The sequence below is a fragment of the Myxine glutinosa genome, chromosome 1 (assembly GCF_964187855.1).
Source record: "Myxine glutinosa chromosome 1, kmMyxGlut1.1, whole genome shotgun sequence".
In the NCBI taxonomy this organism is placed as follows: domain Eukaryota; kingdom Metazoa; phylum Chordata; class Myxini; order Myxiniformes; family Myxinidae; genus Myxine; species Myxine glutinosa.
The window spans coordinates 319,595,900-319,616,794 of NC_136261.1; the positions used below are offsets into that span (position 1 = coordinate 319,595,900).

The 20,895-nt window shown below is 52.5% G+C and overlaps 1 protein-coding gene across 6 annotated transcripts in view; it reads left to right on the top strand.

Moving 5' to 3' along the window:
* Positions 1-9,966: 9,966 nt before the first annotated feature.
* The window catches only part of MCRS1 (microspherule protein 1), a 95,168-nt gene continuing 84,239 nt past the window's right edge, over positions 9,967-20,895 (top strand). For 3 of the 6 annotated variants that reach the window (XM_068096506.2, XM_068096513.2, XM_068096494.2), the window contains exons 1-2: positions 9,994-10,113; positions 11,830-12,010. In XM_068096506.2, the coding sequence (XP_067952607.1) occupies positions 11,851-12,010 (160 nt within the window). In that variant the 5' untranslated portion in view covers positions 9,994-10,113; positions 11,830-11,850. Of the gene's footprint in view, positions 10,114-11,829; positions 12,011-20,895 lie in introns of all 6 variants that reach the window. The other 3 variants (XM_068096519.2, XM_078769425.1, XM_068096499.2) reach the window with 3 other exon arrangements.

A 20,895-nucleotide genomic window follows, 5' to 3' on the forward strand; every position in this document is an offset into this window, starting at 1 on the left:
GGCCGTGGATGGAGGCGAAGATGCGGCACTGCCAGGAAACGGGCACGATGGGGCGAGGCTCGCCCTGGGAGACGTCGCAGAGCAGGACGGTGCCCGCGAAGGGGATGTCGGCCAGGCGGAGGCCCGTGTCCGCCGCCCGGAGGGCCTGCACCGAGGTGTCGGTGGTCTGGTCGGCCGCCATGAGCGCGAAGTCCACGCCGAGGTGGACCGCGTTCGCGCTGGCCCGAGAAAGACAGTCGGCCACGGCGTTGACTTTGCTGGCGACGTGCCGGATGTCCGTGGTGAATTCCGACACGGCGGAGAGGTGGCGCTGCTGGCGGGCTGACCACGCCTCCGTGACTTTGGCCATTGCGTAGACCAACGGCTTGTGGTCGACGAAAGCCGTGAACGGGCGGCCCTCCAGGAGGTGTCGGAAATGGCAAACGGCCAGGAATAGACCGAGGAGCTCGCAGTCGAACGTGCTGTATTTTAACTCGTTCGGCCGGAGTTGCCGGCTGAAAAAAGCGAGTGGCTGCCAAACCCCGTCCACCCATTGTTCATGGACGGCGCCCACCGCGTAGTTGGAGGCATCCGTAGTGAGGGCGATGGGCGCGTTGAGCACTGGGTGAGCCAGCAGCATTGCGTCGGCGAGGGCCCGTTTTGCGCTCGCGAAGGCCGCGTCCATGGCCGCAGACCAAACGATGTCATGCTTGGCCGGCTTGCCCCAGAGGGCCTCGTAAAGGGGCCGCATGAGCTGAGCAGCGCGGGGCACGAATCGGTGATAAAAATTCACCATGCCGAGGAACTCTTGTAGGGCCTTGATGGAACGGGGACGCGGGAACGTGGTGATTGCCTCGACCTTGGTCGGCAGCGGCACGGCCCCGGTCTTGGTGATGTGGTGGCCCAAAAAGTCAACGGTCGTCGTGCCGAAGTGGCATTTGGCCGGGTTGACAATTAAGCCGTGCTCGCTGAGGCGACCGAACAGTGTTCGGAGGTGGAGGAGGTGCTCGGCACGGGACGTGCTGGCGACGAGGATGTCGTCCAGATTGACGAAAAGAAATGGCAGGTCGCGCAGCATGCCGTCCATTAAGCGCTGGAACGCCTGGGCCGCGTTCTTGAGGCCAAACAGCATCCTCAAAAATTCGAACAGGCCGAACGGCATGATGACGGCCGTCTTCGGGACGTCGGCCGCCCGGACAGGTACCTGGTGGTATCCCCGTATCAGGTCAATTTTGGAAAAGATGACCCGTCCCGCCAAATGGGCGGAAAAGTCCTGGATGTGCGGGATCGGGTACCTGTCGGGGGTGGTAGCATCGTTGAGGCGGCGGTAGTCGCCACACGGGCGCCATCCGCCCCCCGGCTTTGGCACGATGTGCAGTGGTGAGGCCCATGCGCTATTGGAGCACCGCACGATGCCGAGGTGCTCCAACGCGTCGAACTCGGCCTTTGCCACAGCGAGCTTGGCCGGGTCGAGGCGGCGGGCCCTGGCATAGACCGGCGGGCCCGTAGTGGGTATGTGGTGCTCGATCCCATGCCGCACTGCGATGGCCGAAATCGTTGGCCGCATGAGGGCCGGGAATTCCGCGAGCAGGCGAGCGAACTCGTTCGCCGTCGGGAGGGCGCACGCCAGTTCGGTCGGCGCGGAGCTGCTCATCGTGCACGCCAGGGAGCTGAAGGTCTCGGCGTTGACAAGGCGACGACGTTTGACGTCGACCAGCAGCCCGTGCGCGCAGAGGAAGTCGGCGCCCAGCAAAGCCATGGGGACGCAGGCGGTCACAAAGGTCCACTGAAAGCGCTGCCTGCCGTAGCAGAGGGTGACGTCGCGCGGGCCGAAAGTGCGTATGGCCGAGCCATTAGCAGCGACCAAAGAGGGGCCGCAAACGGCGTCCCGCCTGTCCTGCTTGGAGGCGGGTATGATGTTCAGTCGGGCGCCGGTGTCACAAAGGAAACGCCGCCCGGACGCTTTGTCCCGAATAAAAAGCAAGTTGCCCGAGTGGCCTGCGCTCATGGCTGGGAATGAACGCCGGCCCGGCCGTTTCCCGACTTGCCGAAAATGCACGGGGTTCGGCACGTCCGAGCCTTGTGTCCGAACCTGGCATGGTAATAACACCACGCCTGGTCAGGTGGAGGCCCCGGCCGTCGTGTCGGAAACGGTCGGCGCAGCGTGGCGGCCCCCAGTTGCACCGGCAGTTCGGCCTCCAACCGCGCAGGGCGCTCGGGCGTCATGGGCGTCGCCTCGGACGGCGGCAGGCTCCAGGTAGCCGCGCCAATGTGTTGGCCCGCTGAGGAGATCTTATCGGCTTCCCTGGCGAGGGCGCGGGGATCGGTGATCGACGTGCCAGCCAGGGCGAGGCGTACCGGGTGAGGCAGCTGGCGAAGGAACAGCTCGCGGAACAGAAAATCCGGAGAGTGCTCATCGAGCAACGAGAGCATATAGTCCATGCGCTCGGACGGGCGCGTGTCGCCGAGCTCGGGCAGGTCGAGCAGGCGCCGTGCGCGTGCCGCCGGTGAGAGGGCGAAAGCGTCGAGGAGGAGCGTCTTCAGCGCGTCATACTTGTCGGCAGCCGGCGGGTGCTCGAGGAGGCTCAGGGCGCGGGCCGCGGTGGCGGAACCGAGCGCTGCCACGACATGGTGGAAGCGGGTGTCGTCCGCGGTGATGCCTCGCAGGGCGAACTGGGAGTCCGCCTGGGCGAACCAAACAGCCGCGTGAGCCTCCCAGAAGGTAGGCAGTTTAAGAGTCACTGCCGTGTCCATGTCGGTAGGTCACCAGTGAAGGAGCTGCGCTCCAACGCGAGTCGAAAGAATTGACGCGACCAAAGACGGAATTCGTCCGAGTTGCTTTATTGAAACAAAACAGCTCAGGTATTCTGACAAGCCCGTTTATCGGGCAGCAATATATATACACATTTATGCCGGGGCGTTTGCCCGGGAAAAACGAGACCGGGCATGCCCGGGTGTCAAGGGCGAGTCCTGGAAAGGCGAGTCTGGACATGCCCGGGCGTCCTGGACGCGGCCTGGCAAGTCGAGGCTGGGCGTGCCCGAGCGCTCTGGGCGAGCCCTGGAAAGGCGAGAGCGGGCATGCCCGGACGCTCTGGGCGAGCCCTGGAAAGGCGAGTCTGGACATGCCCGGGCGTCCTGCACGCGGCCTGGCAAGTCGAGGCTGGGCGTGCCCGGGCGCTCTGGGCGAGCCCTGGAAAGGCGAGAGCGGGCATGCCTGGGAAAGACGAGACCGGGCGTGCCCGGGAGGTTCGGGCGTGCCCGGGAACAGCGAGTCCGGGCATGCCCAGGAGAGGCGCATCTGGGCCCGTCCGGACGAGCCCGGCATGGCGATCGCGCCCTGGCCGCGTCCTGGCAGGTGCAAGGCGATTGTGTACATTCAGCGGGAACCGCTACACTATTATCATTTGTTTTGTTATTAGAAGCATCCTTGGAAAAACGCCACGATAAAGCTAATTTAACATGGATATACACCTCAATACGCAACCCCATTGACGGTAATGGTGGGAAAACCCTGATCAGGGGAGAAAACCCCCTTGGGGTGGGGGGGGGGGGCAAATTAATGTGCTACAACCTTCATTGTGTAACCCTTCGTCATCCTTTCAAGTTTGGTTGGGATTTGATAACGACGGAATGTATCGTGGTCAAAAATTAATCAGACAGACAGACAGACGCCAAATGGCCTATTTTAGTATGATTCATTCCAATTTTTGCTTCTTCTTTATTTATCTCTTTCTTTATCTATCTGTCTTCGGAGAAGTTAATTCTTGCAGAATTTTTTTTATTTCTGGAAGGCTCACTTGGCTGCGCCTGGATGGGTTTGACGCATCCGGCGGAGTTTGGGGAGGACAGGGGGGCAGGGGGGGGGCTGTACTGCTTGAGTATGAGGTTACCATTCACCCCTCTAGATGTGCTTGGGCCAGAGAGGTGGAGAGTGGATGATTACACGTTCGTTATTATTGCCAAATTATAATATTATCATTGTTGTTAATATTATTAGTATTAACTAGGGCATGCCCGTACTATATATATATCTAAAATTATATCCCCCCCCTCTATTTACATGAAATGGTTTGGTCCATTCGCAAAGCCAAAGCGAACGGCTTGCGAGTACGGTGACAATCCCCCCCCCTCTATTTACATGAAATGGTTTGGTCCAAAGCGAACGGCTTGCGAGTACGGTGACAATCCCCCCCCTCTATTTACATGAAATGGTTTGGTCCAAAGCGAACGGCTTGCGGAGTTTGGTAAAGAAATCGCCATAGCGTGCACAAACGCGCAGGAAAGCGAAAGAATCGCAAATTAGTTTTAATTAGTTTTAAAACATAGTTTAACGCCAACATAGTTTGCCAACGTGAAATAAATGAATACGCTCTCAAATGTGCCGTCCGAGGCAGAGTCTGTTCGCCACGTTCGGCACACGTGATAGCTCGCTGCTCTCTGATTGGTTGAATCGTTTTTTGGACATAGCTCGGTAACTACTTCTCCGATTAATATGAAACCTTGAAAAGGCACATCCTCAGGTCCCCAGCAATATATCTGGCAAGTTTCAATTAGATCGGACCCGTGGTTGTCGAGAAACAGCGGTCACAGACACACAGACACACAGACATACACACAGAGATTACTGGAATTATAGATAGATTAATATTTGCTTTGTTACACTGTTATTGTTTTTGTCATTTCTTTTGTAATTAGAATGCCATGTCGGGGAAGTACCTATTAAGCTGCTCTATACACCTTAACACGGCGTGCGTTCAAAACATGGGCATTCTTGTGGATTATTTGTATTTCATTATCCTATTCAACTCAGGAGATCATAACGATCATTTTCATGTATCACATTCTACATCAGGAAGCTCCCACCAAGGTACCAGTACGAAAAAAAAATTCGCCAAAAAAATGCTCATTTCCCGGAAGTAGCAAGTACTCGGAGTCGACGTCGATTCCATGATTTGTTTTCGATTCCACGTCAGTCGTCAGATCTCCGGTTGGCCATTTAAGCCATTTTGAAGGAAAATAATTAGTTAATTCAACCTTAATATTGCTGGTGATTTTGTGGTGCCTTCAAGGTTATGGAGGCTGGCTGATGAGTTTAACATCCCCAGTTCAAGCAATTGCTGTACGGTACCATAAATAACACCAAGTGGGTCAGGTCAGCCAGTCATCATTCCAATTTCCAACGTCGGCAAAATGAGTACAGAATATACCAGCTTACGTCCTGGGAAAATGAAAAATTGGAGTATTAAAGCGCGGCGTTACGCGCGCTGCTTGCGAGCAAGGAGGAAGCGGACAAGCGGTAACTTATAAGCGTCTTTATTTCAGGAGCTCACTGTAACACTGGCGCGCTCCGGGCTGCGCGCCCGGTGTATATCATGAGGCCACGCCTACCCCTCGGGCGTGGCCACCGCCCACTTGGTGCGCGGAATGATGTCACCACGCCAGTGGGCTTTTGTGTCCGCCACACGCGCCCCCCCAGAATTCCCGCGCACCTGGAGGGCCAGTTTGCGGGGCAGACGAATGACCCGGCCGAAGCGCCCCCTGGCAATCGGCGGCGTCCGGGGTGCAGGGATGCCAGGTGGGATGCCCCTGGCTGCCCCTGGGATGGGTGCAGGACCGGGGGGCGGCGTGGCGGCGGGGCTGGGCGGTGCCGGGGGTCTGCCCGCAGGGGGGCGGCCCCGACGTGGGGGTCGGGCCACTGGCGGTGGATGGTCCACGTCGAGGTGGGCCGGCTTGAGGCGGTCTACCGAAACGCGGTCAGGAGTACCGCCGATGTCCAGGGTGAAGTGCTTCGCCCCGGTCTCCAGCACGCGGAAAGGCCCGTCGTATGGGGGCCGCAGTGGTGTCCGGTGGGCATCGTGGCGGACGAAGACGTACTCCGCCGTGCGAAGCTCTGGGGCGACGTGCGTCGGTGGGTGCCCGTGGCATGCCGTTGGCACTGGGGCGAACCTCTGGGCGGTCTCTTGCAGAGCGGAGCGCTGCTGTGCCGCGGCCCATGGTGCCGTGGAGTCGGGGAGGAACTCGCCCGGCACCCGCAGCGGTTGCCCAAAGACCAACTCCACCGTGGATGCGCGCAGGTCCTCCTTGGGCGCCGTCCGGAGGCCCAGCAGGACCCAGGGGAGCCTGTCGACCCAGCCGCCGTCGCGGAGGGTGGCCCGGAGCGCGGCCTTCAATGAGCGGTGAAATCGCTCACACAGGCCGTTAGCCTGGGGGTGGTAGGCCGTGGTTCGGTGCAGCCGGACCCCGAGCCCCTGCGCGACCGCCCCCCAGAGCTCCGAGGTGAACTGGGGGCCGCGGTCGGACGAGATGTCTGAGGGGGCGCCGAACCGGGCGACCCAGGTGGCGATGAAAGCCTGCGCGACATCGGCCGCCGTTGTCGACGCCAAGGGCACGGCCTCCGGCCACCGGGTGGTGCGGTCCACCATGGTGAGGACGTAGGTGAAACCACGCGAGGGGGGCAGAGGTCCCACCAGGTCCACGTGGACGTGGTCAAACCGGCGTTCCGGCACCGTGAACGTCGCCAACGGGGCCTGGGTGTGCCGGTGCACCTTGGCGCGCTGGCACGCGAGGCACGTCCTGGCCCAGCCGCGGACGGCCTTCCGGAGGCCATGCCAGACGAACTTGTCGGCGATCAGCCTTTGGGAGGCCCTCGCGCCCGGGTGGGACAGGCCGTGGATGGCGTCAAACACCTGGCGCTGCCAGCCCGTGGGCACGATGGGGCGAGGACGCCCGAGGGAGACGTCGCACAAGAGGGCCGCGCCCACGCCGTCGAATGCCACCTCGGTGACGCGGAGGCCTGTGACGGCGGTCCGCAAGGCCTGGACGTCGGGGTCAGCGGCCTGGTCCGCTGCCATCCGGGCATAGTCGATGCCGAGGTGGACTGCGTGGGCGACGGCCCGGGAAAGGCAATCCGCCACCGGGTTGTCCTTCCCCGCGACGTGCTGGATGTCCGTCGTGTACTCGGACACGGCCGAGAGGTGACGCTGCTGCCGGGCCGACCACGGCTCGGTGACCTTGCCCATCGCGAAGATCAGCGGCTTGTGGTCGACAAAGGCAGTGAACGCACGGCCCTCGAGCAGATGGCGGAAGTGCCTGACCGCCAAGTGAAGCCCGAGCAACTCGCGGTCGAAGGTACTGTAACGGCGTTCGGGCGGGCGAAGCTGCCGGCTAAAGAACGCCAGCGGTTGCCAAGCTCCACGCACCCATTGCTCGTGCACCGCGCCCACCGCGTAGTCCGAGGCATCGGTGGTGAGGGCGATCGGTGCATCGGGCGCCGGGTGCGCGAGCATGGTGGCGTTAGCCAAGGCGAGCTTCTCGCCCGTGAACGCCGTGTCCATCTGCTCGGTCCAGGTAACGTCGCCTTTGCCCGGCTTACCTCGGAGAGCTTCGTGCAGGGGGCGCAGGAGCTGGGCGATACGGGGCAGGAACCGATGGTAAAAGTTCACCATGCCCAGGAACTCCTGCAGCCCTCTGATCGTGCGGGGGCGCGGAAACCCCTTCACCGCCTTCACCTTGGCCGGCAGGGGGACGGCTCCGTGCCTGGTGACACGGTGCCCCAGAAAATCGATTATGGTGGCACCGAACCGGCACTTTGCGGGGTTCACAATCAGGCCATGCTGGCCCAGGCGTTCGAAGAGCGTGCGGAGGTGGCGTAGGTGCTCTTCGCGGGACGCGCTGGCGACGAGGATATCGTCCAGGTAGACGTAGACAAAATCCAAGTCACGCAGGACGCTGTCCATCAGTCGCTGGAACGCCTGAGCCGCATTCTTCAGACCGAAGGGCATGCGCAGGAACTCGAAGAGTCCGAATGGCGTGATGACCGCCGTCTTCGGGACGTCCTCCGGCCTGACGGGGACCTGATGGTAGCCGCGTATGAGGTCCACCTTCGAGAAGAAGGACATGCCCGCCAAACGGGCGGAAAAGTCCTGAATGTGGGGGACGGGGTAGCGGTCGGGAGTCGTGGCGTCATTGAGACGGCGATAGTCCCCACACGGTCACCATCCCCCGCCGGGCTTCGGCACGATGTGCAGCGGCGACGCCCAAGCGCTCTCTGAGCGCCAAATGATGCCGAGTCGCTCCAGGGTAGCGAACGCCGCTTTTGCCACCGCCAGCTACGTCGGCTCGAGGCGGCGTGCCCGGGCGTAGACCGGTGGCCCGACGGTGGGGATGTGATGGGCCACCCCGTGCTTGACGGCCCCCGCCGAGAAGGTGGGCCGCGTGAGGGCCGGAAAGCCGGCGAGGAGGCGGGTGAATGCGTCCGCTGACGGAAGCGTACAGACCAACGTGGCCGGAACCGAACCGTTCGGCAAGCCGCTTGGCAAGCCGCTCGTTGAGCTGGGCAACGCACAAGCGAGCGAGCTGAACGTCTCGGCCTGGACAAGATGTCTGCGCTTGACGTCGATCAGGAGCCCATTAGCGCACAGGAAGTCCGCGCCAAGCAGTGCCATGGGCACGTCGGCGGTGACGAACATCCATCGGAAAACCTGCCCTCCGAACCGCAGAGAGAGGCAGCGTTTTCCGTACGTACGGATGGGCGTCCCATTTGCGGCAAGCAGCGCGGGGCCCCCACCCGCGGCGTGCTTGTCTGACGTGCCGGCGGGAACGACACTCACCTGTGCTCCCGTGTCGCACAGGTAACGGCGCCCGGAGAAGGTGTCCGTTATGAACAGCAGGCTGCTCGAACGGCCGGCGCTCATCGCCACTATTGAGCGCCGGCCCAGGCGTTTCCCGACCTGTTGAAGGAGCATGGCGGATGACACTGCCGAGCTTCGTGGCCGAACTTGGCGTGGAACCAGCACCAGGTGGTGGAGCTGGAGGAGCGCGGCTGGCTCTGCCAGGCCGGTGGAGTTGGCGGGTTTCCCCGCGGTGGCGGTTTTCGCCGCGGCGGTGGGCGGGGCGTGGCGGCGGTCACGAGGTGCGTATCAGCATGCTGCGTATGCTGTATAAGCTGATGCTGTGGATCAGCAGCATCAGCAGCAGCATCAGCAGCATCAGCCACGAGGGCCGTGACGGCCACGCCGACTCTCGCCCGCGTGTCCAAAGCGGCGAAGTACTTGTCCGCCTCGGCTGCCAATGCTCGGGGTTCCGTTAGCCCGGTCCCGGCCAACGCGAGGCGAACCTGCGCTGGAAGTTGGCGACGGAAAAGCGCCCGGAATAGAGAACCGGGGGCTTCGTCGCCCAACAGTGACAGCATGTGGTCCATTAGGACCGACGGGCGCGTGTCACCGAGCTCGGGGAGATCCAGGAGGCGGTCGGCCCGTGCGTCGTCCGTGAGGCCGAACGTGGCTAGGAGTAGCCGCTTGAGTGCCTCGTACTTGTGGCCGTCCGGTGGGTGGCGAAGGACGGACACAACTCGAGCGGCCGTGCCGGGCCCGAGGGAGGCGACGACGTGGCAATAGCGCGTGTCATCGCCGGTGAGGCGCCGAAGCTGAAATTGGGCTTCGGCCTGGACGAACCAGACTTCGGCCTGAGCCTCCCAAAATTCGGGAAGTTTGATGAAGTTGGCCATTGCAATGGCGTCGCGTGTGGAAGGATCGCTCCGGCAGATCCAACGTCAAGGGGGTCACCAGTAAAGCGCGGTGTTACGCGCGCTGCTTGCGAGCAAGGAGGAAGCGGACAAGCGGTAACTTATAAGCGTCTTTATTTCAGGAACTCACTGTAACACTGGCGCGCTCCGGGCTGCGCGCCCGGTGTATATCATGAGGCCACGCCTACCCCTCGGGCGTGGCCACCGCCCACTTGGTGCGCGGAATGATGTCACCACGCCAGTGGGCTTTTGTGTCCGCCACAGTATCCTGCCATTCCTGCGTCCCCGATCAGGATTGTGCCCCCTGCCCCCCCCTAGCAAAGGAAACTGCCTCGGCAGCCATATGTTTATACAACATTATCATTGTTGTTACACATATATACACAGAACGTAGGTATATATATTGTACTTGTTGGTAACAACATCGCTTTTGAGCAAAACGAATTAACGATGGGCATACGTGTGACGTCGGCGTACGCGGTGACGTCATCACGTAAGATATGACTTCCGCTCACGGCCGAGCAACGCGTTACCATGTGAGGAGAGGGTGGCTTTCTTCTGCTCAAAGAAGATTCGTTTTCTAAACATACATCGATTTGAAGGAAGCTCCGGTAATTCGGTCATGGTTACAGTTTCGTTATTTCGCGGTTCGTTGGGTTAGTTGTCGTGAAGTTGTGTTTATTCTTACCATCCGAGCACCTTTGTATAGGCCTAGCCCTTTGCTATGATGGTGTAAAATGGACTGTTGCTTAATGGTTATTTTTCTCGTTAAGCTTTTCAGGATTTCCCATTTAAAACAAAAACCATTGTAATGATCACCAAAGTGCAAGTTTAGATTGTATGAACTAAGCCTACGCGTTCTGCCTGATGGTGGAGTTTCGGCCCTGATCGCATTTTGGTGTGTGTGTGTGTGTGTGTGTGTGTGTGTGTGTGTGTGTGTGTGTGTGTGTGTGTGTGTGTGTGCGTGCGCGTGTGCGTGTGTGCGCGCGCGCGTGTATGCGCGTGTGTGTGTATGCGCGTGTGTGTGTATGTGCGCGTGTGTATGTGCGCGTGTGTATGTGCGCGTGTGTGTATGTGTATGTGCGCGTGTGTGTATGTGTGCGTGTGTGTATGTGCGCGTGTGTGTATGTGTATGTGCGCGTGTGTGTATGTGCGCGTCTGTGTGTCTGTGCATGTGTGTGTGAATAAGAGAGAGAGAATTGTGAGGAACAGAAATGAAAAAACGAGATGTGTGTGTGCACGTGTTTTTTGTGTGCGCGCACGTGTGTTTGTGTGTGTGCGCGCACGTGTGTTTTTGTGTGTGCGCGCACGTGTCCTTTTGTGTGCGCGCACGTGTGTTTGTGTGTGCGCGCACGTGTGTGTTTTTGTGTGTGCGCATGTGTTTGTGTGTGTGTGTGTGCGCACGTGTGTGTGTGTGTGTGTGTGTGTGTGTGTGTGTGTGTGTGTGTGTGTGTGTGTGTGTGTGTGTGTGTGTGTGTGTGTGTGTGTTTTTTTTGTTTGTTTGTTTTCTCTCCCCTCTCATCCATGTTGCTTGATTTGTACGGTCGTTGTTTATTGGTTTTGCTTTGGAATCGCTTTCAGGAGTTGAACCTTTTGTTGCTTCCTTATGGACCTTTGACAGGCCTCGTCTCAATCTTTTTTTACCTTTGTCTTCAACGAAACTGTCCTTTGAACCCGTCGCTTAGATTTTGACCAGGTTTATCTTTCTGGTCTTAGAGGTTAGTTTTGTAAAAGTTTTGAATTTTTTTTCTGCTTCATGCGATGCTTCATGCGATGCTGCATGATATGATGTTTGAGATTCAGGTTATGTAATGTTACCTATATTTTGGCTTGCTACCGTGGTGTTGATTTTTGAATGTGGTTCGTGGTGGTGATACAATGGATTTGTTTTTTGAAATAACATGATTGGTTGAGATATATTTTAAACATAATTTCTGAATTGGGATTTGTTTGTATTGACTGAAGCCTTTTTGCTGATTAACTCATTTAATGCAAACGAATTGTAATCCATACATTTATTGCACCTTCTTGATTTGAAATAGTGTGGATTTAAACATGAACATTAGCTTGAACCGGCCCAGACTGCCTCGTTCATCTAATTGCCATTGGGTGGCCGCAGTTAATGTGTGGCCACTGGTTTGTTTTCTAGCTTTTCCAAAGCAGTGCTACTCCAACCAAACAACAACGATAGCAGTAATGCAGTTTGCTGATCGTCAAATACAAAAGCGTGCAGTGAACAATGCTCTGGTTTTGAGATTTGTTTTGGATGAAAATTATTTTGTCCTAGCCAAGCATGTCTTCGCCATTGCTTGCTGTTTGCTTGCCAGGCTTGGGAAAGCTGCCAAGGCATGTCTGATGCTGCGGATTTGGGGCTGGGCTTGGCTCAGGCCAGTCTTCTGCACAGCCAGGAGCATGAGCCGTCAAAAGAAAGCTCTCCAGCTGTTATCCAGGCCATGGCGGATGCATGCTCTATACAAGATTGCAACATGACCACCTCTGGCAGTACTTGTGAGTTCCGCAAGCTTCATTTTGTTGTAAGATCCACCAGTAACTAACCAACAAATCAAATATTTCCTAAAACTCAAACATTTCCTCCAACTCTTCATTGGTGGAAATTTAGGTTGCTCATGTGCAGAGGTTATAAGATTTTCTACACTCGAGTTGTGAAAGTAGCTGTTGAATGAAAAAGAAGTGTCGTTAGCAGCATCAACTCGCTTCCGGTTCCTGTTCCTTGAGCTCAGTTTTGCTGTTTTTGGACCCTGCCAAATTCCTCAAAGATTAGTACTCCTGGTAGTTTTGTCGACTTTTTCCTGTTTATTTTGCTGTCTCTGTGTTTACAGTAAGCTTTAAGTTCGGTTTTTGTTTTGAAACCTGTGCCAATTTGTAAGTATTCGTCGGATTTTTCGTGCCGGGTTTTTGAGGCCTACATTTTCCTAGTTTGAGTCCACGATTGTCTTTTTTATTGCCTTTTCTCCCTACTACCTCCAGCCCTTTTGTTTTCTCCCCATTCCCCTTATTTCTCCTTTATATCCTCCCAATTATAACCCCTGTTTAGTGTCTTTCAAAAAAAAAAAAATAATAATTCCTTATCACTGCCAAACCTTTCACCTCCCCTGACTACCCTACATCCCCCACTTCTACTTCCTCTTCTGGCCTCTCGTCAATTTTTTGTCGTTTTTCACTCTGCATTCCCACTGTGATTGTGAAGGTATTCACCAACCAGCTCAAAATTATTTTCTTCATGCTTTTACTTTACTCCTCTTCTACCTAACCCTCAATGATAATAATTTTTAAAAACCTAAAAAAGGTAATTGCTCCTGACGTACCTACCAAATGCTTATATACACCTCCACGTCTTACCCTGATGGTCTTCACGGTGCTACTTAAAATGTTTCAATTTCCTTTTTGTCCCATGTTGAATTCTCTATTCTATTGTAATTCGCTCTTCTTTTTCCTCTTCAAAAGTTTGTTTTCAAATAAATCCTTCAGCCGCACCAACACATACAGCTCTTTGTTTCTACATTCTCCAAACTCGCCTTTATATCACCACAACTCTAACGTTTTCAAATGTATATCTGACTTGAAACTTTCAAGAACCCAAACTTGCAATGGATGCCCTTCAAATCTCCCACATCACACCTCCCCTTCAAAACTCCTCCGTTACCCCACTCTCCTGCCCCCCTTTCAAAACTCCTATGGTCTCAGTCAACGGTAAATCTTCTCTTCTAGACTTTGTTATGACTAACTTCCCTGCAAATGTCTGCTGTTCTTCCTCTGCTCCAATCGGTTCGTCTGATCATATGCTTGTTAAAATGGAAATGGCATACAGTCTGGCTCCCCACCCTGCTCACCAAACTCTCCTCTTATTGTATCCATGGAAATCTCCACACATGGCTGGCAGACTTTCTCTCTAGTCGTAGTCGATGTGTGGCCCTGAATGGATTTCTCTCATCTCCCCTTTTTGTTCAGGCTGGAGTTCCTCAAGGCAGTGTTCTGGGCCCTGATCCTAAAACCAACACATACAGCCTTTTTCTCCTTTTTCTGATATTCATTATTGATCTCTCCGACTCTCTGGAAAATCATCTTTCTTTTTGCTGATGACTTCACCCTCTGCCGCTCCAAATCCCAACCCTCAGATCAGCAACAGCATGGAGCAGCCTCTTCACTCTCTGCAGACCTGGACAAAATCACCAACTGGTCAAACACGTAGACCATGTTTTTCAATCCTGACAAATCTCTTACTCTCACTTTGTCTCTCCGAAAAGATCGTCTGGAAAGCCCTCCCATCTACTTTCTGAACAATCCTCTTGGAGAAGTTCTGTCACTCAAGCTTTTGGGTCTCACTATCTGCCATGGTCTTTCCTGAAAAAAGACATTTCCAAGCTGGCCTCCAAAGCCAGTCGTCGACTGGATATCCTCCGTCGTGCGAAGTCCTGTGGCACTTCTGAGCTCCTCACCACATACAAAGCTTTCATCCGCAGCTTGATGGAATGCTGCTCTCCCATCTGGGCTTGTGCTCCTGCCTCACACCTACAGTCGTGGCCAAAAATATTGGCACTCTTGCACTTTTTTCAAATAATGCACCATTGTTTCCAGATAAATTGTTGAAATAAAAAAATATTTTGGTATCCACATGTGTATTTCTTTGGTTGAACCACGAATGCACATTTAACAAAATTAACCATTTGGTAACTGAGCATTGGTGAATGCAGTAAACCTACAACTACCATCTGACAGCACAGACAAAAACCTGATGTTTGCAATTTCATCTGTTGTGTTATTCTCTACATGAGCCATAGCTTCAACAAAACTAGAACGGCACTCAGTAAAGAGCATACCTCCACCAGGTGACCAGTTTATGTTTTTTATCCTAGTGTGGACCAGAAAATCACAATACAGAATCACATTTAATCAAAATCATCCGTCCACAACTTTTTGAGATATCCTGCTATGTATCGTTTTTGGCCCTATCTCCAAATGGTGAAGAAACACTTAAAAAATTCTAGTAGCCGAATCCGGATCTTTACCAAAATCGAATCATCTCGTCCTTGTCACATACGCTACCTCTCTGCCAAATGTCGTCCGAATCCGTCCACAACTTTGAGATATCTTGTTCACAAACAAACGGACAAACAAACAAACAGACAGAAAGACATTGGTGAAAACATAACCTCCATCCACCTTTGGTGGCAGAGGTAATTACGACGTGCATGGTAATTGATATGGGTATCCTTTAGATTTATACCGTTAGCCATCTGTAGCTTGCATAAACTTGGGAATTGAGCTAATGCAAGTTCCTCTTTTGCAACATAGTATGCAGTGCGAAATAAGTTCCTGAGAACCTCATAATTTTCCCTGGTAATTTTAGCAACAGACTTTCCCATAGCTGTGCCTTGTAGATTTTCCTTAGCCCTCTTGGGTACATACAAACTTTGGTACATCATGGGTGTGGAGGTGTGGTCAAGTTTCTATGAAATTGTGTGTGTAGTTTCTGAGAAGAGAGCAAATACCAATTTTTGTTTTGGAGGCGCAGCAGGGGGAAGGGGGTGGGGGTGGGAGGGGGTGTTACACCCCACAGAACCCCTTAGACACTGATTTTTTTATTTATGCTGTGAACAAACTTTGGTACATCATGGGTGATGAAGGTTGTGGCCAAGCTTCATCGAAATTGGGAATGCAGTATCAGACAAGAGAGCAAATGCCTATTTTGTGGTGCCAAACCGCCCGCCCTCGTAGACTCCCATAATGAGCGCAGATTTTGATGCGGTCAATACACCTTTGTTGAGCATCAGATATGAAGCTTGTGGCCAGGTTTTATCAAAACCGTGTGTTTGGTTCAAGCGAAAATGACTGAAGTATTTATGGACTCGATCACTCACTGACACTGCTCGGTGCCTAAGCATAAGCACTAAAGTCCAAGTGGGCTGAAAACAAACTTTCGCCATCTGCATGTTTAGGAGATTCCCAACAAAGGCGCCAAAACATGGAGTTTTGCGCTTTATCCCACTCAAGCCAGGTGAACTTCGACCAAGAGGGAACGAAACTCGGTTTCCTCTTTGTGAATTTGTATTCTCTTTGGATTATTTGACGTTTCTACTTGGGCTGCAGTATGTGGTCGTTTTGCGCCGACACTTTCATCACCAGCTTCATCACCAGTTGATGCCAACTTAAAATATTTCAGCAAACTCATGATTGAAATCACAAATCACTTCGAAGCAAACTCTGCCGCCATGTTGCTGACGTCACGCCGAACTCTCGTTCTTGCGATAATCACTTACGTTAATAAGGGCATGTGTTGTCAATGATGTGTTTGCGATTTTGTGGTAAGAGGAACATTATCATATTTGACCACTGTTTTGCAGTTTAATTTTTGGAGATGATAACGACAAGTGGATTAGAACGCGGAATAACATTTTAACCCATCAGCAACAATGCCCTACTTTTAAACATACATAAGTCATTGTAATCACTCGTGCAATATGACGCGTGATCCATAAATATATAACACCCGTTTTAGATTGGCTGATGTTATATATGAGATTTTTTTTTTCCGTCGTCTTGTTTCCTTTAACTTACTTTGTATTCCACCATAAATAGAGGTGTGGTCAAGGGTGCGACGTGGCTAACCCCCGCTCTAGCCCGCTCTAGGTGTGGCTAACCTCTAGGTGTAGCTAACCCCCGCTCTAGCAGGGAAAATGGCCTTAAAATGCATGTTGTTGTTGTTTGTTTGTTGTATTCCACCATAAATAGAGGACAAGGAGACTGGTTTCTTGCACGGCACTTATTATTTGTCGAAACAGAACTGTACAACACAGTGGAGCCTTCACAGCTCATATCCTCGTTAACTACGCAGCTCCAGCAACGAGGAAGAAGAACCACACCAGCAGCTCTTCGCTTTATTCCTGCCAAAACCAAAAACTGGAATGATTCAAAATCCGTACATTATTTCAAATAACGCTCGTCATAACTTTGTTTTTCAATAGCAATAACTATTGTGCTTCCATATAGAAGGGGTGAAGGCGACTTACAAATATGAGTAAAACAAAATCCAAAGAGGCAATTAAATTGTATGTTTGTGTGATTTATTATTTACATGGTGCAAAATACTAAATGTTTGCTCGCCGGGACGTTAGCAAGGAAATTTCAGTTGCCCGACAAAGTTTGGTGTCCACGGGACATCAGGCAGGCGATTTTGCGAGCTCAGGGCTTCACGCTGTAGAAACCAAGGCTTTTTGAATCATTGGTATCTCCCGCGATGAAGCTGATTCTGAGGGCCTTTCTGTCACCGCAGGCAGGTTTGTGGTCTTTGTCTTCTACCGACTCCTCTCCGGCCTTGCCCCCCCTGCTTTGTCTGTGCTCTGTCCCCCAAATATTTATGCGGGACGCACAAGATCTGCCAGCAACCCTCTTCTGGTGAAACTGCGAAAATCTAGGCTCTCTGCTCACCTTCACTCTTTCATTCCTCTTTTCTCCCGCCTCTGGAACAAACTCCCACGCTCTCTCCAATCCCTCTCCTCCTTCCAGGTCTTTAAAACAGCTGTTAACCACCATCTCTTATCTTCCACCATCCAAAACCTTGATCTTTTTTACCCCAGTTAATCCACCTCAAATCCAACTTTTTCAAATTCCGTTTTCTTTCCTGAAAGTCCTTGTGGTGTCCATCTTTATCCCGTGTACTCCGCCCCAGCCCTCTCCCTTCTGCAGATCTCCTGATGTCCCTGTTCTCTACTGTTGTGCTTCCCTCTCCCCTTCTTGTCTCACACTCCCATTATTATGTGTTAGCTATTACATGAGCCTCGACTTGGTATACAAAAAAAACCAAAAAACTCCTTGTCTAAGTCGATCATGGCATGTCAAAAATATATTTGTATATTTTTTGGAATACAGAATCGAGGCTCGTGGAAGAGCTAACACATTGAATATGACAACATGCACGGACACATAAAACATACAATGAAGGGAGGGGGAGGGAAACACACAAGCACAACAACAGTAGAGAACAAGGACATCAGTAGGTCTGTGGAAGTGGGAGGGCTGGGGAGGAGGGAGTAGTACACAGTTTAAAGCAAATGAACACTACTAGGAATTTCACTACGAGGAATTTCGGGAAAGAAGTTGGGGGGATTGAAAGAGGCGGATTTGGGGTGTTTTAACGTGGGTAGAAAAGATCAAGGTTTTGGATGGTGGAAGACAAGAGATGGTGGTGAACAGCTGTTTTAAAGACCTGGTGGGAGGAGAGGGATTGAAGAGAGTGTGGGAGTTTGTTTCAGAGGTGGGAGAAAAGGGGAATGAAAGAGTAAAGGTGAGCAGAGAGTCTTGATTTTGGCAGTTTCACCAGAAGAGGGTTGCTGGCAGATATTGTGCGACCTACAGGTATATTTGGGGGACAGAGCACAGACAGAGCAGGGGGAGCTTGGCCAGAGAGGAGTCAGCAGATTCTGAAATCGGACATTCCAATGATTCTGAAAGCTTTGGTTTCAAAAGCATGAGGCCGAGCTAGGTGTGAGACAGGAGCACCAGCCCAGAGGGGAGAGCAGTATTCCATTGAGCTGCCGATGAAAAATTTGTATGTGGTGAGGAGCTCAAAAGTGCCCAGAAAGGACTTCGCACGACGGAGGATGCCCAGTCGATGACTTGCTTTGGAGGCCGGCTTGGAAATGTGGTTTTCCCAGGAAAGATCATGGCATATAGTGAGACCCAAAAGCTTGAGTGACCGAAATTCTTCAACAGGATTGTTCAGAAAGTAGATGGGAGGGTTGCTCATACGGTCTTTTCGGAGAGACAAAGTGAGAGTGAGATTTGTCAGGATTGAAAGACATGTTCCACTTGTTTGACCAGTTTGTAATTTTGTCCAGGTCTGCAGAGAGTGAAGAGGTTGCTGCCTGCCGATCTGAGCGTTGCGATATGGAGTGGCAGAGAGTGGTCTTCAGCAAAGAGAAAGAGAGGATTTTCCAGAGTCGGAGAGATCATGGGTCTATCATACCGGAGGAGGGAGTAACCAGGAAGAGACCAGAAAAAGCACAGGGCCCAGAACATTGCATTGAGGAACTCCAACCTGAACAGGTGGACGGTACAACACACATATGAACAAAAGGTGGGAGCGAAGGGGAAGCCGTAGCCAGAGGTACTCTTGGGGGTAGGGTGGAGAGAGGGCAGTGCAGGGAGAGTGAGGAAGAGAGTTTTTGATAAAGATAACAACCCCACCTCCAGGACGAGGCTCAGGTCTATCATACCGGAGGAGGGAGTAACCAGGAAGAGATATTAAGGAATCAGAGACATCTTGAAGGAGGAAAGTTTCTGTTTATCAGATTAAGTCTGGTTCGTCAGAAGCAACCTGTATGGAGAGATCAATCTGGTTTAAACGAAGGATCCGGATGTTTGAGGTCCATACCGTTAAGGAAGAGCAAGGGGGAGCATCGGGTACAGGACAGGACAGGGGAGGGGAGGGTTAGGGTAAGATGAGGGGTGAGAGCGGGAGGTAGGGAGGGCTGTTGATAGTGTGTCAGAGATTGCAGAAGAGCTAGGGGAAATGGAAGGATGAGGAGGAGAAAAGGTTTGATGGTGATGGGATGAGGCACAGTGAGGTGTTGTTTGAGGGGGGGGGGGGGGGGGAAGAGTTAAGTAGAAGGTTCGAGGAGGTGGAGGTATGAGATGGAAGGGAGAGGAAGTGGGGAGGAGGCAGCTTTGAGGAGGAGGAAGAATTGGAAAAATATGGTTGGGGGGAGAATTGGAGAAAGATGGTAGGGGGGGGGATTATAAAGGGAGGAGTGGGGGGGGGGGGGAGTAGTTTTGAAGGGGAGGGATGAGGGGGGAGTTCTGAAGGAGAGAGGTGAGGGGGGAGTTTTGAAGGGGAGGGGGGAGTTTTGAAGGGGAAGGGTGAGGGGGGGAGTTTTGAAGGGGAAGGGTGAGGGGGGAGTTTTGAAGGGGAAGGGTGAGGGGGGAGTTTTGAAGGGGAAGGGTGAGGGGGGAGTTTTGAAGGGGAAGGGTGAGGGGGGAGTTTTGAAGGGGAAGGGTGAGGGGGGAGTTTTGAAGGGGTAGGGTGAGGGGGGAGTTTTGAAGGGGAAGGGTGAGGGGGGAGTTTTGAAGGGGAAGGGTGAGGGGGGAGATTAAGAGGGGAGGGGCAAGGGGGGAGATTAAGAGGGGAGGGGCAAGGGGGGGAGATTAAGAGGGGCTGGGCAAGGGGGGAGATTAAGAGGGTGAGTTTAGGAGGGGAGGGGGGAGCTTAGGAGAGATGGGGTGAGCTTAGGAGAGGAGGGGTGAGGGGGAAGTTTTGAAAGTGGACGATTAATGACAGACATTTATTACAAACTGTGTTTATTGTGATTTTCAAGTCAGAGATCTGTTTGAAAATGATAGAGGAGGGGTGGAATGAAGGTGAGTTTATAGAATGTAGAAAGGAAGAACTGTAAGAGATTGAATGAATTGAAGAGGAAATTGAAAAAAAGCCTTTTAAATGGGAAGAAAAACAGCATGTTGTAATAAACCACTGAAAAAAACACTGCAGGGGAAAGTTTAAACATATTTGAATAATATTTAAACAAAACCGTGAAAAAACAATCTGGGAAAATTCCCTGAAGTGAGGGTGTGGATCTGAGAAAGCAGGAGAAAGGGTTGAATGAATATGGTGGAAACTAGAATTGGAAAGGTGAGTATCGGCTGGAGATGGAAGGAAGAAGTGGAAGAAAAGGAGATAAAGGGGTCAGGGCAAGACAACAGCACATGTGGGTGGGGCCCGCGAAGGAGAAGAAGAGACGGGGGGATTTTTTATTTTATTTTTTTGTATTTAAAACGTTAGATTAGTAAGATGTTCATGTGAGTTAGGGGGAGAAAAGAAAATCACAGAAACAGCAACATAGCCAAGGAAAGAACTTGTATTCACAAAGCATCGACCGGGGGAGGGAAGCCTCAAAGTACCAGGCCGCGCACGCGGTGCAAACAGAAAACGACCAATTACACACCAGTTTGCACGAATCACAAACCAAGACTAACTAGAAACACACAGTAACACACACAATAAAATAACGAGTGGAAATTTGACAAGGACATGAATGGGAAAATACTTAAACTATGATGACATGAAGAGCTTGAAGGACGCTTCTTTGCCAGAGGAACTGGAAGCGGAAGCCAAATATCTGACTGATTTCAAATGTTAACTTCTGATAATGTCCGATTTCAAAATATTATCTGACGATGAGACGTTAAGTTTTTTTTTGTTGTTTTTTTGTGTTTTTTTGTTACTTTTGCTTTGTTTTTTTTTTAAATAATTGCAAATGTGTGATTTGTATTTACTTTTTTAACATTGCTTCAGTTACGCAATTAATACACACTGTGTCGTGATAGTTAATAAATGCTTATTCACATTAATCTTCACCATGTTCATCATCGGTATCATG